The sequence below is a fragment of the Musca autumnalis genome, unplaced genomic scaffold (genome assembly GCF_047663935.1).
Source record: "Musca autumnalis isolate F117 unplaced genomic scaffold, ASM4766393v1 scaffold_5, whole genome shotgun sequence".
Lineage (NCBI taxonomy): Eukaryota > Metazoa > Arthropoda > Insecta > Diptera > Muscidae > Musca > Musca autumnalis.
Window position 1 is genome coordinate 168,322,274 of NW_027412088.1, and position 17,482 is coordinate 168,339,755.

General features: G+C 36.4%; 2 protein-coding genes across 16 annotated transcripts in view; one reads left to right on the forward strand and one right to left on the reverse strand.

Moving 5' to 3' along the window:
• The first annotated feature begins 389 nt into the window (after positions 1–389).
• On the forward strand, positions 390–2,396 carry LOC141405797 (KH domain-containing, RNA-binding, signal transduction-associated protein 2-like). 2 transcript variants are annotated; one of them, XM_073990519.1, is made up of 3 exons: positions 390–894; positions 998–1,023; positions 2,251–2,396. In XM_073990519.1, the coding sequence occupies exons 1-3, from the start codon at positions 524–526 to the stop codon at positions 2,277–2,279; spliced, it is 426 nt and encodes a 141-aa protein (XP_073846620.1). In that variant the 5' UTR covers positions 390–523; the 3' UTR covers positions 2,280–2,396. The 2 variants fall into 2 exon arrangements, with proteins under 2 accessions (XP_073846620.1, XP_073846619.1); XM_073990518.1 differs by lacking the exon at positions 2,251–2,396 and having other exon boundaries at positions 998–1,237.
• An 8,111-nt stretch (positions 2,397–10,507) lies between these two features.
• The window catches only part of AGO1 (protein argonaute-1), a 70,481-nt gene continuing 63,506 nt past the window's right edge, over positions 10,508–17,482 (reverse strand). For all 14 annotated transcript variants that reach the window (XM_073990508.1, XM_073990502.1, XM_073990510.1 and 11 more), the window contains 7 exons: positions 16,494–17,276; positions 16,201–16,423; positions 15,721–16,132; positions 15,323–15,662; positions 14,569–15,254; positions 14,297–14,466; positions 10,508–11,270 (listed from right to left, as the gene is read on the reverse strand). In XM_073990508.1, coding sequence (XP_073846609.1) covers positions 11,132–11,270; positions 14,297–14,466; positions 14,569–15,254; positions 15,323–15,662; positions 15,721–16,132; positions 16,201–16,423; positions 16,494–17,276 — 2,753 coding nt within the window. In that variant the 3' untranslated portion in view covers positions 10,508–11,131. The remainder of the gene's footprint in view (positions 11,271–14,296; positions 14,467–14,568; positions 15,255–15,322; positions 15,663–15,720; positions 16,133–16,200; positions 16,424–16,493; positions 17,277–17,482) is intronic.

Sequence of the window (17,482 nt, forward strand, 5' to 3'; positions counted from 1 at the left end):
CTTTAAAAACTCTATATTTAACCAAGTTTATATGGGGCCATAAAATCCGAGCTGGATCTGACACAACAAAACCCGACTAGGGTTTCTTGTCGTTTGGGTCTGTACATTCAAAAAATCCTCAGTTCGAATTGTTTGCACAAGATCACCTTAAACATGTTGCACAGTGTAATACTACACCAATTTTGACTGCCCCGAGACAAATGAATTTTGTTACATGGCTCACTGTTGAGATTGGATCAGATTGTTTATGAAAATCCGGCTTTAAAATGTATGAAATGTTTCTACATGTAATACTATTTTAAAAATTGTTCTGAATAGTGTAATATTGCTTTCATGTTATCATGAAGGCGGTCTCTAAATAAATTTTTGGTGTCCACCATTTTCATATTAAATATTGTTTATTTGTACATTATTCCATTTATTTGTAAATTATTTATTAACAGCGATTGATCGAGTATATGGGGCTGGAAGAAGGCCCGATGATGCCATAAATGTCCTATCAGAAAACAAATACACAACATTAATGCATATAGTCTCGGTGCCCACAGCGGAATTTTCTAATTTTAATTTTAAGGGGAAATTATTGGGACCGAAAGGTATGACACTGAAGAAGCTGGAGGAAACGACAAAGTGTCGGATCCAGATTAGGGGTCGCGGTTCCGTCAGGTCCGCTGAGGAAGAGGAAGTTAAGCGCACGTCTGGAGATCCTGCCTTCAGGCATCTCCAGAAAGAAATACACGTTGTAGTTACTGCGGTAGCTCCGCCAGTGGAGGCATACTCGATGATGGCAAGTGCGCTCCGGACTTTGAAAGAACACCTAAAGCCGGATAAATTTGATAAAATCTCGCAGGACAAGTTCAAAGAGCTGGTAAGGCTCAACCCAGAGTATAATAGGTAAGTAATGATTGGCATAATTTTATTTATTTTTTATTTATTTATTTTATTTATTGAATCCATATGCTGAGTGTGACGTTTTTGTCATTATTATTATTTTCAGAAATCAATGTAAACAATCCAGATACCAGCCGCACAATGGTTCAGGAATCGATTTCCCTGGCCAAAAATCAAAATTTTGTTTTGTCAAAGATATTTAATTTCTATATGGGATTCGATAGTAAACATATTGAAACTAAGGAAACCAAAAAATTAGGCCCAAATATTGGAAGGTGTGGGCGTGGCGTGCCCCTAAAGCAATGCCGTTCTTTGGTATTGTTGAAGTTACAAAGTTTTTCGGCTATTCACACACACATGATCCGAAAGCAACAAAAAAGCGCACAACAGAGAGCAAATGTTTTGATTTGTTTTTGTTTTGCAGCATACGTGCATAAAACCTTACTAACACACTGTCAAAAGTTGCCAATATTCAACATTTTGTGTGCTCTCTTCTTGGTCGGCAGTGCCCTAAAGACGAGCATTTTCCCCATTTTTGGGAAATACATCACTTTTGCAAATTTCTGGAGAAAGACGAAGCTATTTCTCTGAAACTATAACAGTTATTGTGTTCATTGTTTTTTGGTAAGGTAGGTAGGATTGTGGCCTGTAAAAGCGTTTACACAACATGATCTATTTTATTTTTCCTCGGGTACTAAATTTTATGAAATTCCAAATTTAGTGGACTAGAACTTTTGTGGAACAACATGGAACAAAGTTCTGTTTTCACGGAAAGATGCCCGAAAGTCTCCTCTTCCAGCCCATTTATACTTTTGTACCCGTCCCGTTCCGTCCGTTTAACACTTTTTTCAATTTATTTAAATTACATGTGTAAAAATATGTGTGTTTTCTATACTGTTCCCATATGAATTACAGTTTTTTGACACAAATTACAACTTTTTTGAGCATATGAGTTTTTATACGAGTTATATAAGTTTTATTAAAACCCAAGGAGAATTTTTTTAATTTTTGAAAAAATTAAAATTTTTTTTGTAAAAATTTTTTTTTACAAATTTTTGAAAAAAACTTTTTTCGAATTTTTTCAATTTTTTTTTTTAGTTCTTTTAGTAATTATTTTGTTTATTTGTTGGTGTTTGACCATCTTTAATACATAGGAAGATATAAAAACCACAAAAACACTCATATTTTGATGAAAAATAGTTAAAAAACTCAAAAGTTTAACTTTGACCTTGAATTTCTCTGCAACTTCCAGACCAATCTTGACCGCTTATAATTCGTCTGAAAGAATTATGAATATATCTCTATCCGTTCAAAAGTTACAGAATTTTGACCAGGAAAAAACGATTCTGAACCACTGTGAGCCGTACCATAATAAGCGAAGCAAATGAATACAATGGACTTTAAGTCTCACGTATATGCCACCCTCTTTCGGGTCTGACTCACCCTCAGTAATAATTCCAAGCGAAGGTATTTAGACTAAAGGTAATTATCTTCTGGACGGTCTGACAAAATATTAAATGGGGATCCAAGAAGGAGGAAGTCACTGGCGCCGGTGTCTATTAAGGCAATACTCATATAAGGTTAATCGGTTAACCCTAGCTGTAGCGTCTTTCTAGCAGTGATTTTTGTTACCAGGAAAGCAGAGTGCTTAGAGGATTTAAAACCCAGTTTTATCGGAGCCGTGTATATCCCTAAAGGCTCTCAAGTCATGGACCATAAACTCGCAAGCTATCCTTGATTACAGAAAGCGTATGTAAGATATACGAAATATTGCTAAACTTAGCTGGGTTCCAGGACACAGTAATAAAAGGGGAACGAATTAGCATAAATTCTGTCATGGCAAAGACGCCTATCTTACCCGGAAATTTCTTCATCTTCACTCTCAATTCAACAAGCAAACTTCTCATTATTATCTTCAGAGAAGTCTGTACTGTTTTTGGTGGCTGCAGCTCTTAAAATTTCGAAAAACAAAAAAATCCGAGGGACTGCACTGTTACAAATTTTGCTCATTCGAATTACATTAATGTTCAACAAAGCTTGATTATATTTTTCCTTTTTGTTTATAGAGTAGTATTTAAAGAAAATAAATGAAAAATATTAAAAAAAGAACTGTTAAGAAAAATAAATTGGCATTTTTATTAAAATTAAAATATTTTGATATAGCTTTAAAAATCACATAATGGGGAACAACATAAAATTTCTAAATCTACTAAAAAAAACTAATGGTACAGATGTTTTTGTTTTCTTATATTAATGTATTTTTTGTAGTTTTCCGCATCAAATATATATTTATTTTTGGAGTAAATATATGTCCTCAGTGTTTTTTTTTTTTGATATTTTGTTTTGTTTCTTTTATTTTTAATATACATTAAGAATCATCTATATTAAATTAATAATAATAAAAAAATCCCTTGTGTAGTGCAGTTTTTTTTATAAAAATAAAATAAGAATAATGTGTGAATTAAAATTATATTAAAATTATTGTGAATTTAAAAAGAAGAACTAAAAAATGTTGCATTAAATGGCTGCTTAGAGTAGTAAATGTATAAAATAAATAACTGAAACATGCATATGTTGGAAGGAAGGAAAAAGGGGGAAAGGATTTTACCACAATTTACAAAGGATGACATATTTGGTGACTTTCTGTCAGAAGGTATTATTAAACTTACATTCTCTTACGTCAAAATGTCTACAAATGTGTAGCCGCAGAAAATTGGAAGCTGTTCTTCTATCGAATCAATGCACAGTGGACAGTTCACTCCGTTGAAACTTTTACCATGAGGGAAGCTGATGTCACATTTTTCCAAAAAAAGCCCATTTTTATGTCTAAACTTACATTAAAAAATATTCTTTAGAAACTTTTCTTTCAATTTTTCAAATATAGTAGTGGCATAATTTATTTAATTTGATTTTTTTTTCCAAATTTGGGATGCCTAAAGTAAAGTCCTCTTCAATGCATGTTTCAGTTGAAAATAAAAGCTATAATGTATAAGTATTTGTTGTTTATTTTCTTTTTTGCTTGTTTGTTTCTTTAGTTTAGATATTATTTAAAATAATAAAATCAAATGTTAACTTGAACTGTGTCCTTGTTGTTGTTGTTTGTTAAGAATTACTTATTTGTTTTTTTTTTTGTGTTTGTTTTTTAATTAAATTATTAAATAAAATTATAATTAGCATTACATACTCCGTGTGTTAGCTTGCATTCTTTGTAAGATTATAAGAAGAAAAACAAGAGAGAGAAAAATATGTAGAGAGTAAAAGAATTAAATAAAAATTTAAAAAAAATTAACCCGTACACCATTTAAAAAGAAATATTACATTTAAAAACTAATAATCGATTTATATTAAATTTACTTTTAATTACAATTTTAAGGGATTTCCCTTTTGCTCCGGCTTTCGTTATATATTGGCTTTTTTCGTTTGACTTAAATTAACTTAAATATATGTATATGTTTATAAACTTAATTTATAACAAATTGTATTTTTCAGTGATTTCTAATAAAACAAATTTGTTTAATTGTGGATAATGATGATGATCATAATGCTTGTGTAGTTGGTGTTGTTGTTGGGTGGAAGGTAAGTGGAAGAAACAAAATATTTGTATATATGCACTACTAACTACACTATGTTGTGTTGTATTGTTTTTTTTTTTTCTAAATTATTTTGTGTTGTTTTATGATGGATCGATAAGAACAAAAATATTGGCACTTAGAACTATATGAAAAGCATTTAAAAGCCTTTAGATTTTTTATATATCAAAATCATTTGCCCAGGGTTCAAGAATAAGGTTATCATGGAACGAGGTCCCCAAAAATACCCACTGCACCAACTAGTTTCTGAGATATCCAGTCCAATTATAAATATTCACTTGTGGGAGAATTTTCACTTTCACAATCTCGCCCTATTATACGGGTATGTTCTGAGACACACTTCACGTCTCACTTCACGCCTCAAGCATTTTGTTCACCCCATTTCGGCATATTTTTCGAATATTTTATGGATGAATAAGGGGGTAGGTACTTTTCTTTTTAAATACCCTTATGAATCTTAGCCCCAAGAAAGTCGAAAAAAATAGGAGTAGATGGGGTGGACAAAAGGCTTGAGGCGTGAAGAGAAAGGTGAAGTGTGTCTCAGAACATACCCGATAAATGGACACAACTTGTGAACTTAAGGGATTTCAGAATTTTGTGGTCTTTTTCGGAATTTGCCGACAAAAATAGAAGGCATTTTGGAACTCTTGGGAAATAAATGGGAACTTTTTGCCAATTAATTTGATTGGGATTAAAGCACGAAAGTTTTAAACTTTTGCAGAGAAAGCATCTAAATAAATGGACCGAAGTAGTCCATTTTGAAAGTGCATCTAATTTAAGGAGTCGTGGCCACCAGCCACTTTAGTTGGGATTTTTAGAGCTTTTAGGTAATTTTGTCAGACAGCAAGGATTTGCCTAGGAAAAAAGTTATATCGTAGGAGAATCTTCAGTATAAATTTCAAAACTATTTTCGAACGCCCTTAAACTGCACTTAAGCGAATATTTTGAACTTTTATGATAGAGTTACCGGAAGGAGTTTTTCGATATAGTTTATCTTCGAATTTGATTTAAGTTTGAGAGAAATATTACGATTTGCAAATATTGTACCTTTCGATAGTTATTGTGTCAACCAACTATTTTAGTTGGTCAACGGATAATTTTTAGACCATAATGCTATGAAGCATGGAATTGCCTGGAGTTTTCGTTGTAATCAAAGTCACAAGAAGTACCTTCGGTAAAAAAAATCAAAAGACCTTAAACTGCACTTACGCGAATTTTAGTGAGGGAGGTACCCGAAGGTTTTGGCCGATATAGACCTTCTTGGAGCAAATCCTAAATTAGTTGGTGCTGGCAATGCCCTGCCAGCCAGTTTTGGTTCCTTTCTAAAAAAAATTCAAAACGGCTGAAATTTTGTTTGGGAGGTACCGTCGTAATAATGGCCGCAAGTACATCCTGCTACAACTATCGCGATTAAATGTGAAAGTGTTTGTGGGGGTACCCAAAGGAATAATCGTATTCGATTTCTTTTTGTTACGATGTGCAAAGTTTGGATCCAATGGGTTATTCCCCTCGAGAGTTATCATGCGCACGAATTTAGCGAAAAAAATTAACTTTTATGGGGGAGGTACTAGTAAGATTGGACCGATATGATCCATCTTCAAAATTCATATAAGTTTGTACAAAATATTACGAGGTGCAAAGAATGGATCAAATCGGTTGATCCGTTCCAGCACCACCTAATCAGACAGACCGACAGGATGGATTTCGTCCAAAAATACTTGTTACTTCGTCGAATTTTTTAACGTAACGCCTTAAGGTTGGGGGGTATAATTAGGTTATGTGTCTGAATTAAAACGTCCTCCAATGACCAGGTGCAAAAAACGGTTACATGTAAAAAATGTTTTTGTTTTGGGAATCTTGGTTGACCTTATCTTAGGATGTCAAAAATTGACATAAATATGGAAATAAACAACCCAGCAAAATAAATTGGAAGTAGTGCAATGTGGACTAGTTCTTTCACGGCATGTTTTGATGCAGTTCAAACGGAGTCGTGAAAAAGGCACTCCAGTCCTCACATTTTAACCGCATTTGGATGCAATCCAAAGAATCACATCCAATTGTCACATTTTAACAACATCCGGATGCAGTTCAACGGAGTCGTGAAAAAGACACTCCAATTCCTCACAATTTAACAGCATCCGGATGCAGTCCAAACGGAGTCGTGAAAAAGGCACTCCGTTCGCTACATTTTATTAGCAGTTGTTAGAGATCCCTACACGTTCATAAATCAGTGTATACATCTCTACAGGCAGCGGCATACATTTTATAAAAAGAAATAAGCAAGATAAAATTTCCAAAAATTTGCTAATACAAACTACAAAATATTTAATTTGTGAACATTTTTCCGGTAACTCACGAGAAGAAAATTTCCCAATGTAGTGCTGTTGGAGTACATGTCGAAATCTTAACTGGTGATGGCAAGACAATATCAAACCCAAATAGCAGATGAAGCATAATCAATTCAGCTTGGATTAAATAGAGAGTGGAGGAAACACGCATGTTTGCGATTGAATTCAATGGAGAATTTTCATAATTTGTGTTAATGTAATAAAGTTCTTAATATTTTTGTTCTCCACAAATAATAAATACATTTTATTTGTTCTGGGATATTTTGTAATGGCTTGCACAAAAACACGTGCTTTGGACTGCATCCTATTCTACCCCGAAGGGTTAGTTAAAATGCAATGCCAAAGGGTCAGTTAAAATGCAGTGCCAGAGGGTCAGTTAAAATGCAGTGCCAACGGGTCAGTTAAAATGCAGTGCAATGGAGTGCCTCTTTCAGTAGTCACGCTCTTGTAAAAATCATGAGTGAAAATGCATAATTTGATGCACTTCCCGATCACTTGTACATATCATTTAACTGCCTCTTTGGAGGCAAACTTTTTGCTGGGAAGTAAAAAAGTGTCAGTCGGCTTTGCCGACAGATATATACCCTCAGCCAATGTAAAGTGAAACTTTCACCTACGGACATATCGAATGTATTTAAGGTCTCTTCAGAATTTTGTGGCCCTTTTTGGACATTTGAACTTGCTGACAAAAATGTGGATAAGGAATTAACTGAACTAAGACACAAATGTTGAACTTTTGTGGGGGAGGTACCCTTAGGGAGGACCGATATGGACCATTTTAGAAGTTAAACTAAATTTTGACAAAATATTAAGAGATCCAATGTTTGGACCAAATTGGTTGCCCCATCCAAGTAATATCGTCCGAGCATTTTAGTGAAATTTTTTCAATATTGGGGAGAATTACCGGAAGTTGTGGACCGGTATTGCCTCATGAAACTCAGTTTGGATATAATATGACGAAGACCAAATGTTGCACCAAATCGGTTATCGTGCTCTCCGACCGCCACATATGGTGCCATAGGGGGTTTTTAAACCCTTCGGGATGTTTGCTCAAGAAGTATGGACTTGTCCCTGAAAAAACGTTTACCATCGTAATTGAGGCAGCGAATGCAAGTTGCTTCAACAAAAATCAAAGTGATTCGATAGCAGGTCTTAAAGTGAACTTATCCGAAATTTTGTGTGGGAGGTACCGGATGGAGTGGACAAATATAGTCCATATTTGAACCTGATCTATATCTAGTAGATATATTAGGATGTGTAAAGTATGGACCAATGCGGCCTCTCCCTTCAAGAGTTACCGAATGAACAAATTTTCCGAATATTTTTGAACTTTTGTGAGGAGGTACCTGAAGGAGTGGACCGATATGGCTTATCTTCAAACTTACACTATGTTTGAACAACATATTACTAAGGCCAAATTTTGGACCGAATTGGCAGATCCGCTCGAGAGTTTTCTTGCGCTCCAACCACCTCGGTGTCATAGGGGTTTTTTGCCACTTTCAGGCTATTTTCTCAGGAAGTATGGACTTGCCCCTGATGAAACTTGTACCGTCGTGTGAAGGGCAGTGAATACAAGTTTCTAAAACAAAAATCATAGCGATTCGGGAGATGGCCCTAAACTGAACTTTTCCGAAATTTTGTGTGAGAGGTACCCGAAGGAGTGGACCGATTGAGTCTATATTAAAACATTATCTAAGTATGGTACACATTTTACGATGGGCAAAGTATGGACCAAATCGGTTACTCCCTTCAAGAGTTATCGTTCGCACAAATTTTCCGAACTTTTGTGGGGGAGGTACCGGAAGGAGTGGACCGATATTGCCCATCTTCGAACTTAAACTAAGTTTGGGCAAAATATTACCAAAGCCAAAATTTGAATGGAATCGTTTCATCCGTTCGAGAGTTATCGTGCGCTCCAGCCAGCCAGACAGACATTGCTCAATCGACTCCAAATTGTCTGAAACACATTTCGTCCAAACATACTTGGGGTCTAAAACCATTATTTCGATGAGGCACATTTTGCCCGTATGAAAGTGTATATACCCTCGTTAGCATAAATGCTGAGGGTATACAAATTAAGGGGTAATTCTGACTGAAAATTCCCCGTGAGTTTTGGTTTTCCGCCGTTTCAACTTAAGGGAGAAAGTGAACAAACTCACGGGGAATTTTCGTTCAGAATAACCCAAATTGTGAAATTAGGGAAAAGGATAAAAATCCACACTGAATTTTTATTCTTGAATGCCCTGATTAGCTCAATGATATTGGAACTACTTTTTACCACAGAATCCGAACGGCGTGTCTTAAGACACCACTTGTAGAAAAGGTTTACATGGCTTGAATACTCATGAATTTCGACTACATTATGCGGAAGGGGTATTTTTGGTGCCGTTGAAAAACACCATTTTTAAAGAACTTCCACGTGGCTGAAACACTTCGGAAATGTCGACTACATTACGCTGAAGGGGTATTTGTTGCTGCCTTTCAAAATATAATGTTATATGGTCTGGGAATCGAACCAAGCATAGTGTAAAACTCATTTCTTCAAATTTCTTCAAACTGTTTTTTAATTTCCGGAACTTTAGAAGGATGCTCGATATTTTCTGTAAAAAAGTTTGAATTACATTTAGTCTATCTTTTAACCCACGAAACTGTCATTCATCTACTACGAAAAAAAAAACGACCGAAATTGGCAAATCACTTCATTTCGGCAGAGGCTAGATCCCTCAGTAAAATTCTAGTGATTTCCTAATTATATGTATAGTTGATGTCTACTACGCCGAACGCAATCTCCATTATTTTTATTTATAGCAGCAGGAATCCAAGACTTCTGCTAATTACCAGACGAGGAGGAATTAAGTTAATTTTGGTATCAAGAAAATTTTGAGCTTAATTCCAAAGCAAATGAGGATCTTTAACCCTTTTCACTTATACATCCATCTATTGTTTTAACTTTAGTTTGATGCCTCACTATTGTTATTAGTAGGTAGCTGTGGTTATTGGATGAAATGAAATTATGTAACAAAGAAACAGTAAAATAACATCTTCCAAAATGTTATGCATTTTCCAAATTTGTTGCGTATTTTCTTCCTAAGTCCATATTTATATTAGGCAATTTTCCTTGCGGCAATTGGCGGTTTGAATGAGAGAGAGGAGAGGCATATGGTAAGCATTTGCCTCTCAACATCCTCTCACACAAAAACTGACAATTGCCGCAATGAAATTTGTCTAATGTAAATATGGACAGGAGAAAGAAAAACGCAATAATTAAAAAAAAAAAACAAACAAACAAAAATTTCTAAGTAAAAGCTTTGGTTGTTTACGAGTAATTTAATAAAAACATATTCAAATTTAAAAGGGAAAGACATTTTTTTAATATTTGAAACTAAATAAAAAATGAACATTTAAAACTACTAAATTGTGTATTTTTTTGCCTTTTCGTTTTCACTTATAGTTTTTTCTAAATGTTGATCCCTTTTCAAGTAAAATTAAGTTAAATATTTTCTCACATATATTGTTGTTGTTTTGTAAATTTATTGTTTAGATAGTCCAGATATTGCATAGAATTGCAAGATTTAATGAAAACCTTTTTCTCATCATATACAAGTTTCTTATGTTTGATTTCTCAATATTCAGCAAATCCGTATTTTTTAAGATTTCTTTTCAATGTTTTTCTCGATATTTTGTTTTGTTTAAAAGCTAGTATTTTTTATTATTATGTATTAATATTATAAAATAAACATAAAACTTACAGTTCTAGGGAAAATTATAAATAATTTCTTTGTATTTTTTCTTGCTTGGTTTTTGTTGTTTGTTGCTTCATTAAAATAAATGAATTAATAATTAGAATATAATTATTATTATCTAACATATGTCTCCAAAAAGAAAGAGATGATCCTTTTCAGTTATTTGCAATTAACGTATTTGTTTTTTGTTTTCTTTTGTTCTCACTTGATTGATAGTTGTCACTTTGTATTTTTTTGTGTAATTTTAGCTTTTTTTAAAAATGCTTTGATTTGTGTTTGTAGTATTGTGTGTATGTGTGGGTTACTTTGCTAGTTTGCTCACATTTCTTAATAGAAGATTTTTTTGTTGGAAAAATTTCGTGTAAGTTCTTTTTTCTTGTTTTTTGGCATTTTGTTCTTTCATAAGAGGGGGTTCTCAGTGTATTTTCTTGTTTTTGTTTATTTGAGAGAATGGGAGAGAGACTGGAGAGTTTTGGGGGGATTATAGCTCTCCATTCGCTTTGCTTGGGGAGTAGCTTTTACTTTAGAATTCAAAATAAAGTATAAAAATGAAATCAATTTAGGCAAAGTACATAACCTTTTTGGTATCCGCATGCACAGTAATGGCTCGTGCCATTGCTCCGGGTGTACGATCTTCAGAACAACCACTTTGGTGGGAACCTTCGCCAGAGTCATGTTCCTTTTCAACCAAATGATATCTGAAAAAAAAAATATATATAAAGGAAAAATGTGAATTAAATTGATGGGTTCATCGTGAGGGAGGATGGTAAAAATTTGAGTTCCTTCAAGACCAAGCCGGCAGTTAAATACCCTCAGCCTACAACGGGATAGTATCAAGGAAGTATGGTAAATAAATTTATAGCGTAATTTTACAACAAAGACTACTAAACTCTTTAGTGAGAATGCTGTATGAAAAGTGGCCCTAAATATTGGCATATTTCTTAGCCCACATCTCAGGAAGTATTGGCAAAAAAGTTATATTGTTGAAGTCATGACGACAACGACTACCCGCTATTTATATTTCAACTCGATCCGAGAAGTGCTCTTAAACTGGATAAAGAAGACTGTATGGTCTTCTATAAGAAAACTGTGTGGGATTTCTTCTATAAGAAGACCATAAGGCATTCTATAAGTGGAATTTGTGGTCTTCTATGCTAAGACTTTGTGTTCTTCTATAGGAAGACCTAGCTGTATTCTATAAAAAGTCCTTGTGGTATTCTGTTAGAAGACCTTGTGGTGTTCTATAAGAAGACCTTGTGATCTTCTATGCTAAGACTTTGTGGTCTTCTATTGGAAGACTTTGTGGTCTTCTATAGACCTTGTGGCCTTGTATTAAAATAAAAATGGACCAACTTAGAACACAATATAATTTCGGTAATCACTCCTTTCGATAGTTATCGTAGTCATCAGCTACCTTCGATGAAAATTTCAAAACTATCAAATAGCCCTTAGACTGCACTTAACCGAAAATATATAACCTTTTTAATAGAGTTTGGCGTAAGGGTTTTGCGCTCTTGTTTATGATCCTCAGTGGTCGCTTTTCCTTCTCAGTACTGGGGTTTTACTCCTTGGCTTTCTGGCAAAGGACAGCTGCATAGTAGGTCGCTGGGTTGACTGCCTGGGATATTATCGTTTTCTTGGGCGAAGGTTGAGGGCCGTCGGAAGAGCGAAACCGTTTCACAGTTTTTTTGTTTTCTTCTCAGAAGATTATGGTTTGGCCGTCGGCCCAACCACCTTGCCCCTCCGCTTTGTGCTTGCCTTCCGGGTTTGGGTCGGGCTTAGAAGCAGACGCCTTCATCAATTGATCTCCATTACAGGTGCCTTTAAGTTTAGAGGAAGTTCTTTAGCTTTCTTCTCATTCCTTTCTGGTTTGGGATTGGCTTCGGAACAGAATTTGACTCAGCCACGTTGCTGCAGGAAGTAGGTTTTGTCTTTTCCATTTTTTTTATTGTTGTTGTTGTTGTAGCAGCTAGAAACCTACGTATAAGCATAGGTTTTTTGCTGGGTTGGCAGCCGCTGGCCGAAACACAATAGCGGTATTCACTCATGTTGGTAAAGTGGCATTGTAGATCTTGTACATCTTGTTAATATTGTAGATTTACAAGTGTTTACAATACCACAACAACAAAATACATGAAAGTTTAATTTACCACAGGGTTGTTAATTTACTCGACCTAAAAGTATTGTAAACATTCCAAGGGTTAGAACAGCTGATTGTTGTGTCGTCACTTTGTTGTGAGTTTTATTTATGTATGTCGGAGTTTTGTTTTATTGGTAGAAAAATGGGAAAAATAAAAAGAATAAAAGAATGGAGGCCAAGAAAAAACAATTTTTTATGAAAAAAGTGTAATAAAACTGAAACTAAACAGTAGACTTACGACGACGTTAAGATGCTTTGATATTCACAAAAAAGACATTCACACTTCGTTGTAAAAAACCCTGTTATATAGTACATTAACAAGAGTTGTAAAAAAAAAAAATTAAATCTACCACAATGAGTGAATACCGCTAATGGTTTCGGGTCAATCCGGTACGAAAGAACCCGCTGCCGTGGGATTGCATTTTTTTATTGTCGTCGCAGCTTCTTTTAATGATTTGGTTTGAGCAGCTGCAGGGTCTGAATGTATAATCTTATCAAGGTATATGAAGCTAAGTTCTTTTCTCATGCACCTGAGGTATATCTTATGAAGAAGACCTCTTGCTCTGCGTGAAAATTCGAATTTCGTCCCTCGAATTTGGCGAAGATTCAAGACAGCACGTTTGTAATGCTTTGTATCTTTAACTTCTCAGGCAGATCAGTCCTTAGCGTCAATGACTGTTCTTAGAGACTTCTTGAGTTTTCCATCTCAGTCAATGGCCCTGTTGTATTCTGCCTCTGAAGTTTATTACCGGTTACCGGAATGTACCGATATAGTATCAACTGGCACATGGGATTGCTGCCAGTTTAGCATATGAATTCATTCTCCCTTCCTGCATGTTACTCTAATCTTCCCTAGTAGAATTGACCGTGATCACCGTGGAGGCAGTTAGGGTCAGATTGCGTCTGTTTTTCTGGAACAAGTCTATCCAGCTGGTCGAGGAATTCTCTACTTTGCCGCTCTAAGCTATCTTCAATAGTCTTACGAGTCCCGCACATGTCGTCTCCGCCCAAAACTTTGGTCCTGTCTGTCGTATATTGCCCTTAGAGATCGGCAAAAACATGGCTTGTGGTCTCACCAACGCTTGCCGCTTGTATTGGGTTATTTAGGCACTGTACCGTAACATTATTCTTTTAGTTTATTTTAGGGGAACTACATGATCGATTTTTAGTGCACGGGTGATCTAAATGATCCGCAGTATCTAGAGGAAAAAAAGAGCAAACATCCATTAGAGATTACTCTCTGCTGGTTGCCACTAGCATATCGAGGGTTCAAGAGATCTCCAAGGTTGAAGAGATATGTGGAGTGTCAGCTCTGTTGGAGGCTACCTTCAGACAGCACTGATTCAACACATCACAAAACCTCCTTTCTTATCAACCTCCCTGGAAGAAGGGCCAGTAGGAGAATGACATTTCCTATCTTCTTAATCTAAGTTTGGACAAAAAATGTCGATGTGCAAAGCTGGAACCAAATCGGCAGATTTGAATCAGATTTTACTAACCCAACTATGAATGACCTAGCTTTTTTACTTTACCATTTTCTGTAATAATATAGAGCAGTATTCTGAAAAGCAATCTTCAACTTACCTTGCTCTAAAAGCTACCAAATGAGCATAATAGGCTGGGGCTGGTATAGAAACAGAACGGGTACAACGGACATAGGTGTGACACAATTGATATGTTAAACATTGTAGCTCATCGGAATCGAAGTGATTGTCATCCCATAGTACATGATAGTGAGATGGTCGACTGGTACCCTGGAAAAGGAAAAAAAAAACAAAGGAAAGATTACCAATTGATTCAATTTTGTATTTTGTTCTTCAATTATTCCAAAAAACTTGTCCAACAATCAAACTCACCTGAATACCTTGATGACTGCACAAATAGAAATCAAACTCTGTGGGATGTGTAATGCCAACATCAACCGTCGTACCCGCCGGTATATTACCCGATTTACCACTCTGCTCTTTCTTCTCGGCACAAAATAGTCTTGTATGATGTCTTTTTTGTACAACAATAAATGTAATACCTGGACGGTATTCAGCCTCTAATTTAATGCATGCCTCACGTATAGCTGTCAATTCATGCTGCAGTACGTGGGGGAATTGTCCCTCCGAGACACCATCACGATATAAAATGATACGATGTGGTTTATAGCCACCAGTTGATTTGTAGAACATAATTAGTAGTTCACGAACCATACTCGATAATTCTTGGATGATTTCTTGACGATGTTGTTGGACACGTACGGTGGCAGCATAACGTGATGGATGAGCATCCATAGAACCAACAACAGCAGCAATTGAGGGTTTCTTATTATCACCGGCCGGAGGATGGGTGACATCGGCACCCAAGAAAATGACAGGTTCATTGAAAACTTTTGGTCGTATGGAGGGTACGAGAATGGAATTAATGCCACCCAATTTAACATTGATTTTGAGACAAAGATTGGATAATGTCTGGGGTGATGTTTTGTTGACATTCTTGGCCTGGACACATTGTGTTGCCATACCCAATACGGTGTCACCAACACGTTTTACTTCAGCTGCAAGAAAAAAATAGATTTTTGTGTTGTAATTGTTATCTGCAAAAAGAATTGTTGTTGGAACCCACCATAAACTGGCGTCTTGCCCGGCAATACCACAACCACCAATTGTAAACTGGCAAACGATTGTTTCAAGTATTTAAACATTGGCTCCACCTGATCCGGCCCTGTGGCATATTTACAGAAACACGGCTGTCCAATTATGGGCATACCAGCATCATTCGATATCTTCTGCAATTGCTGGGTAAAATTACGCAGAGCATCTTCTCTGACGGTTCGCTGAGGAGCAAAACAGGCAATGGCCCAAACTCTTATCTCAACACCGGTAAAGAATTGCTTGCCACGCATATCCCAAACACCTTGATTGGGCGAAGCTAAGGACACCTTGTTTTGTGGTGGGAAAAGTTGCTACGAATGAAGAATACATAAAAACATAGTTTAAAATCTAACAAATGGTTATACTAACTTGTCCCGTCATGCTGGAAACACGACCACCATATTGCAACTTGGGTGGCGGCAATACACGACCACGAACTTCCATCATAGAATTGGAAATGGTGAGACCAAATTCCTGGACATATGAGTCATTATTGAAATCGGCTCTCTTCACCAAATTATTGATTTCTCTTTCACGATCGGGGGCCGAACGTGCAGTGGCCTTGATCATTGTTGAGGTTTGCATATCGGTGAGTTTCTTAATACATCTTTGGCCGGCCACAATGTGACACACTTCCAATGGCAAATAGGTGTGTTTGTGTTCCTGACCCACCTGCAGACATGGCAAATGGGGGAAGCGTAATTTCATGCGGTACTTATCGAGGAAATATTTGGCCACAGTACATTCGACTGTTTGTCCATTTTCGAGTTGTAGAGGGAATCTAAAGGAAGAATAAATACATTTCACAATCGTAAATGACTTTGTAAGATATCGTTATGCCTAACTTACGATTGCATTTGTGCTGGTCTTCTTGTGACATTACAGACACGATATTTGCGTCGCATTTGTCCACAGTGGGTGATTTCGATTTTCAAACCCTTGATTTCCTTGGTAAACTTGACACGTTGCGAATCGGTGAGGGGTTTGCGTTGTTCATTAATGTCCCTAATATCAAGGACTTCACACATGAAATCAATAACTGGCTGGGATTTGTAGAAAGCCGTGGCCGAAACTGTAATGGAAATCAAAGCATTATTAAGTTATAACTTCATGGAAAAGGAAGGAAGTACTCCCCCACTTACCATCAATATTCAACATCATTTTCCATTGTGATGGGCGGACACTTTGATGAAAACCAAACCACACCTCACGACCACCACCCAAAGGATGATAATAGCCATCCGGTGAGCTAAAGAAACTTCTACCCACAGGCGTATATGTCATACTGGGCAAATGCCGCATAACAACATCCAAAGCCAAGATGGCATCATAGGGTATCTGCCGTGTTCTACCCTCTAAAGCCTCCTCCAAATTGAATAACGATACTTGGGCCATCCATTTTATTGTTACACGGAATATACGATCTTTACCCTCACCCGGCAATGTCACCTCCAATTCCAAACGATCATTACCAATTGGCAACGGGTCGCGAGTGTACAAATTATTACGACCATCAAATACCGGCTTGAGGACACCGAAAATTTTTGAATATGCCGTTACCATTGTCTCGATAATTTCACGATTAACTTTACGTGGACATTTATCCGGTTGAATATTTATATCATAGTGATGTACATAACCACGTGGCATGCTAACTTGAAAATGATTGGCTCGCAGTACAATGGGCCTGCCCTCACGGCCCAAATTCGGTCGGCGAGGACATGTAAATACAGGCAGTTCAGGTTGAGTGGGAGTGGCAGCCGCAGCAGCTGTTGCTGGCGTCACAGTCGATGAAGCACCTAATGCAGAGTCAACAGCTGCCTGAGTGGATGAGGCTCCACCGACGGCACCACCTACAGCAACAATAGAAGCACTTGGGCTAGTTACAGCGGTGGGATTCACAGATGAACCAGGTGCTGGTGGTGCTAAAAGAGAACGAAAAACATCGAATTATTAATTTGTCTGTTTTTATAGGTTAAGGCATAACCTCAAAAAGTAACTACATATAAAGAACAACAAAACACATGCAAAAAAAAGTTGTCTACGTTGTATTATCATTGAGAATCAAGACAGATTGACTAAATTATACAGGAGAACACCTCTATGGTTATGAAAAAGGTTATTGCTCATT

Bases quoted from the DNA above. Each gene is read 5' to 3' on its own strand.
- LOC141405797 (XM_073990518.1), top strand. From the start codon at position 524: ATGCATATAGTCTCGGTGCCCACAGCGGAATTTTCTAATTTTAATTTT. The intron at 895-997 runs GTAAGTAATGAT...TATTATTTTCAG, and splicing joins CTCAACCCAGAGTATAATAG to AAATCAATGTAAACAATCCA.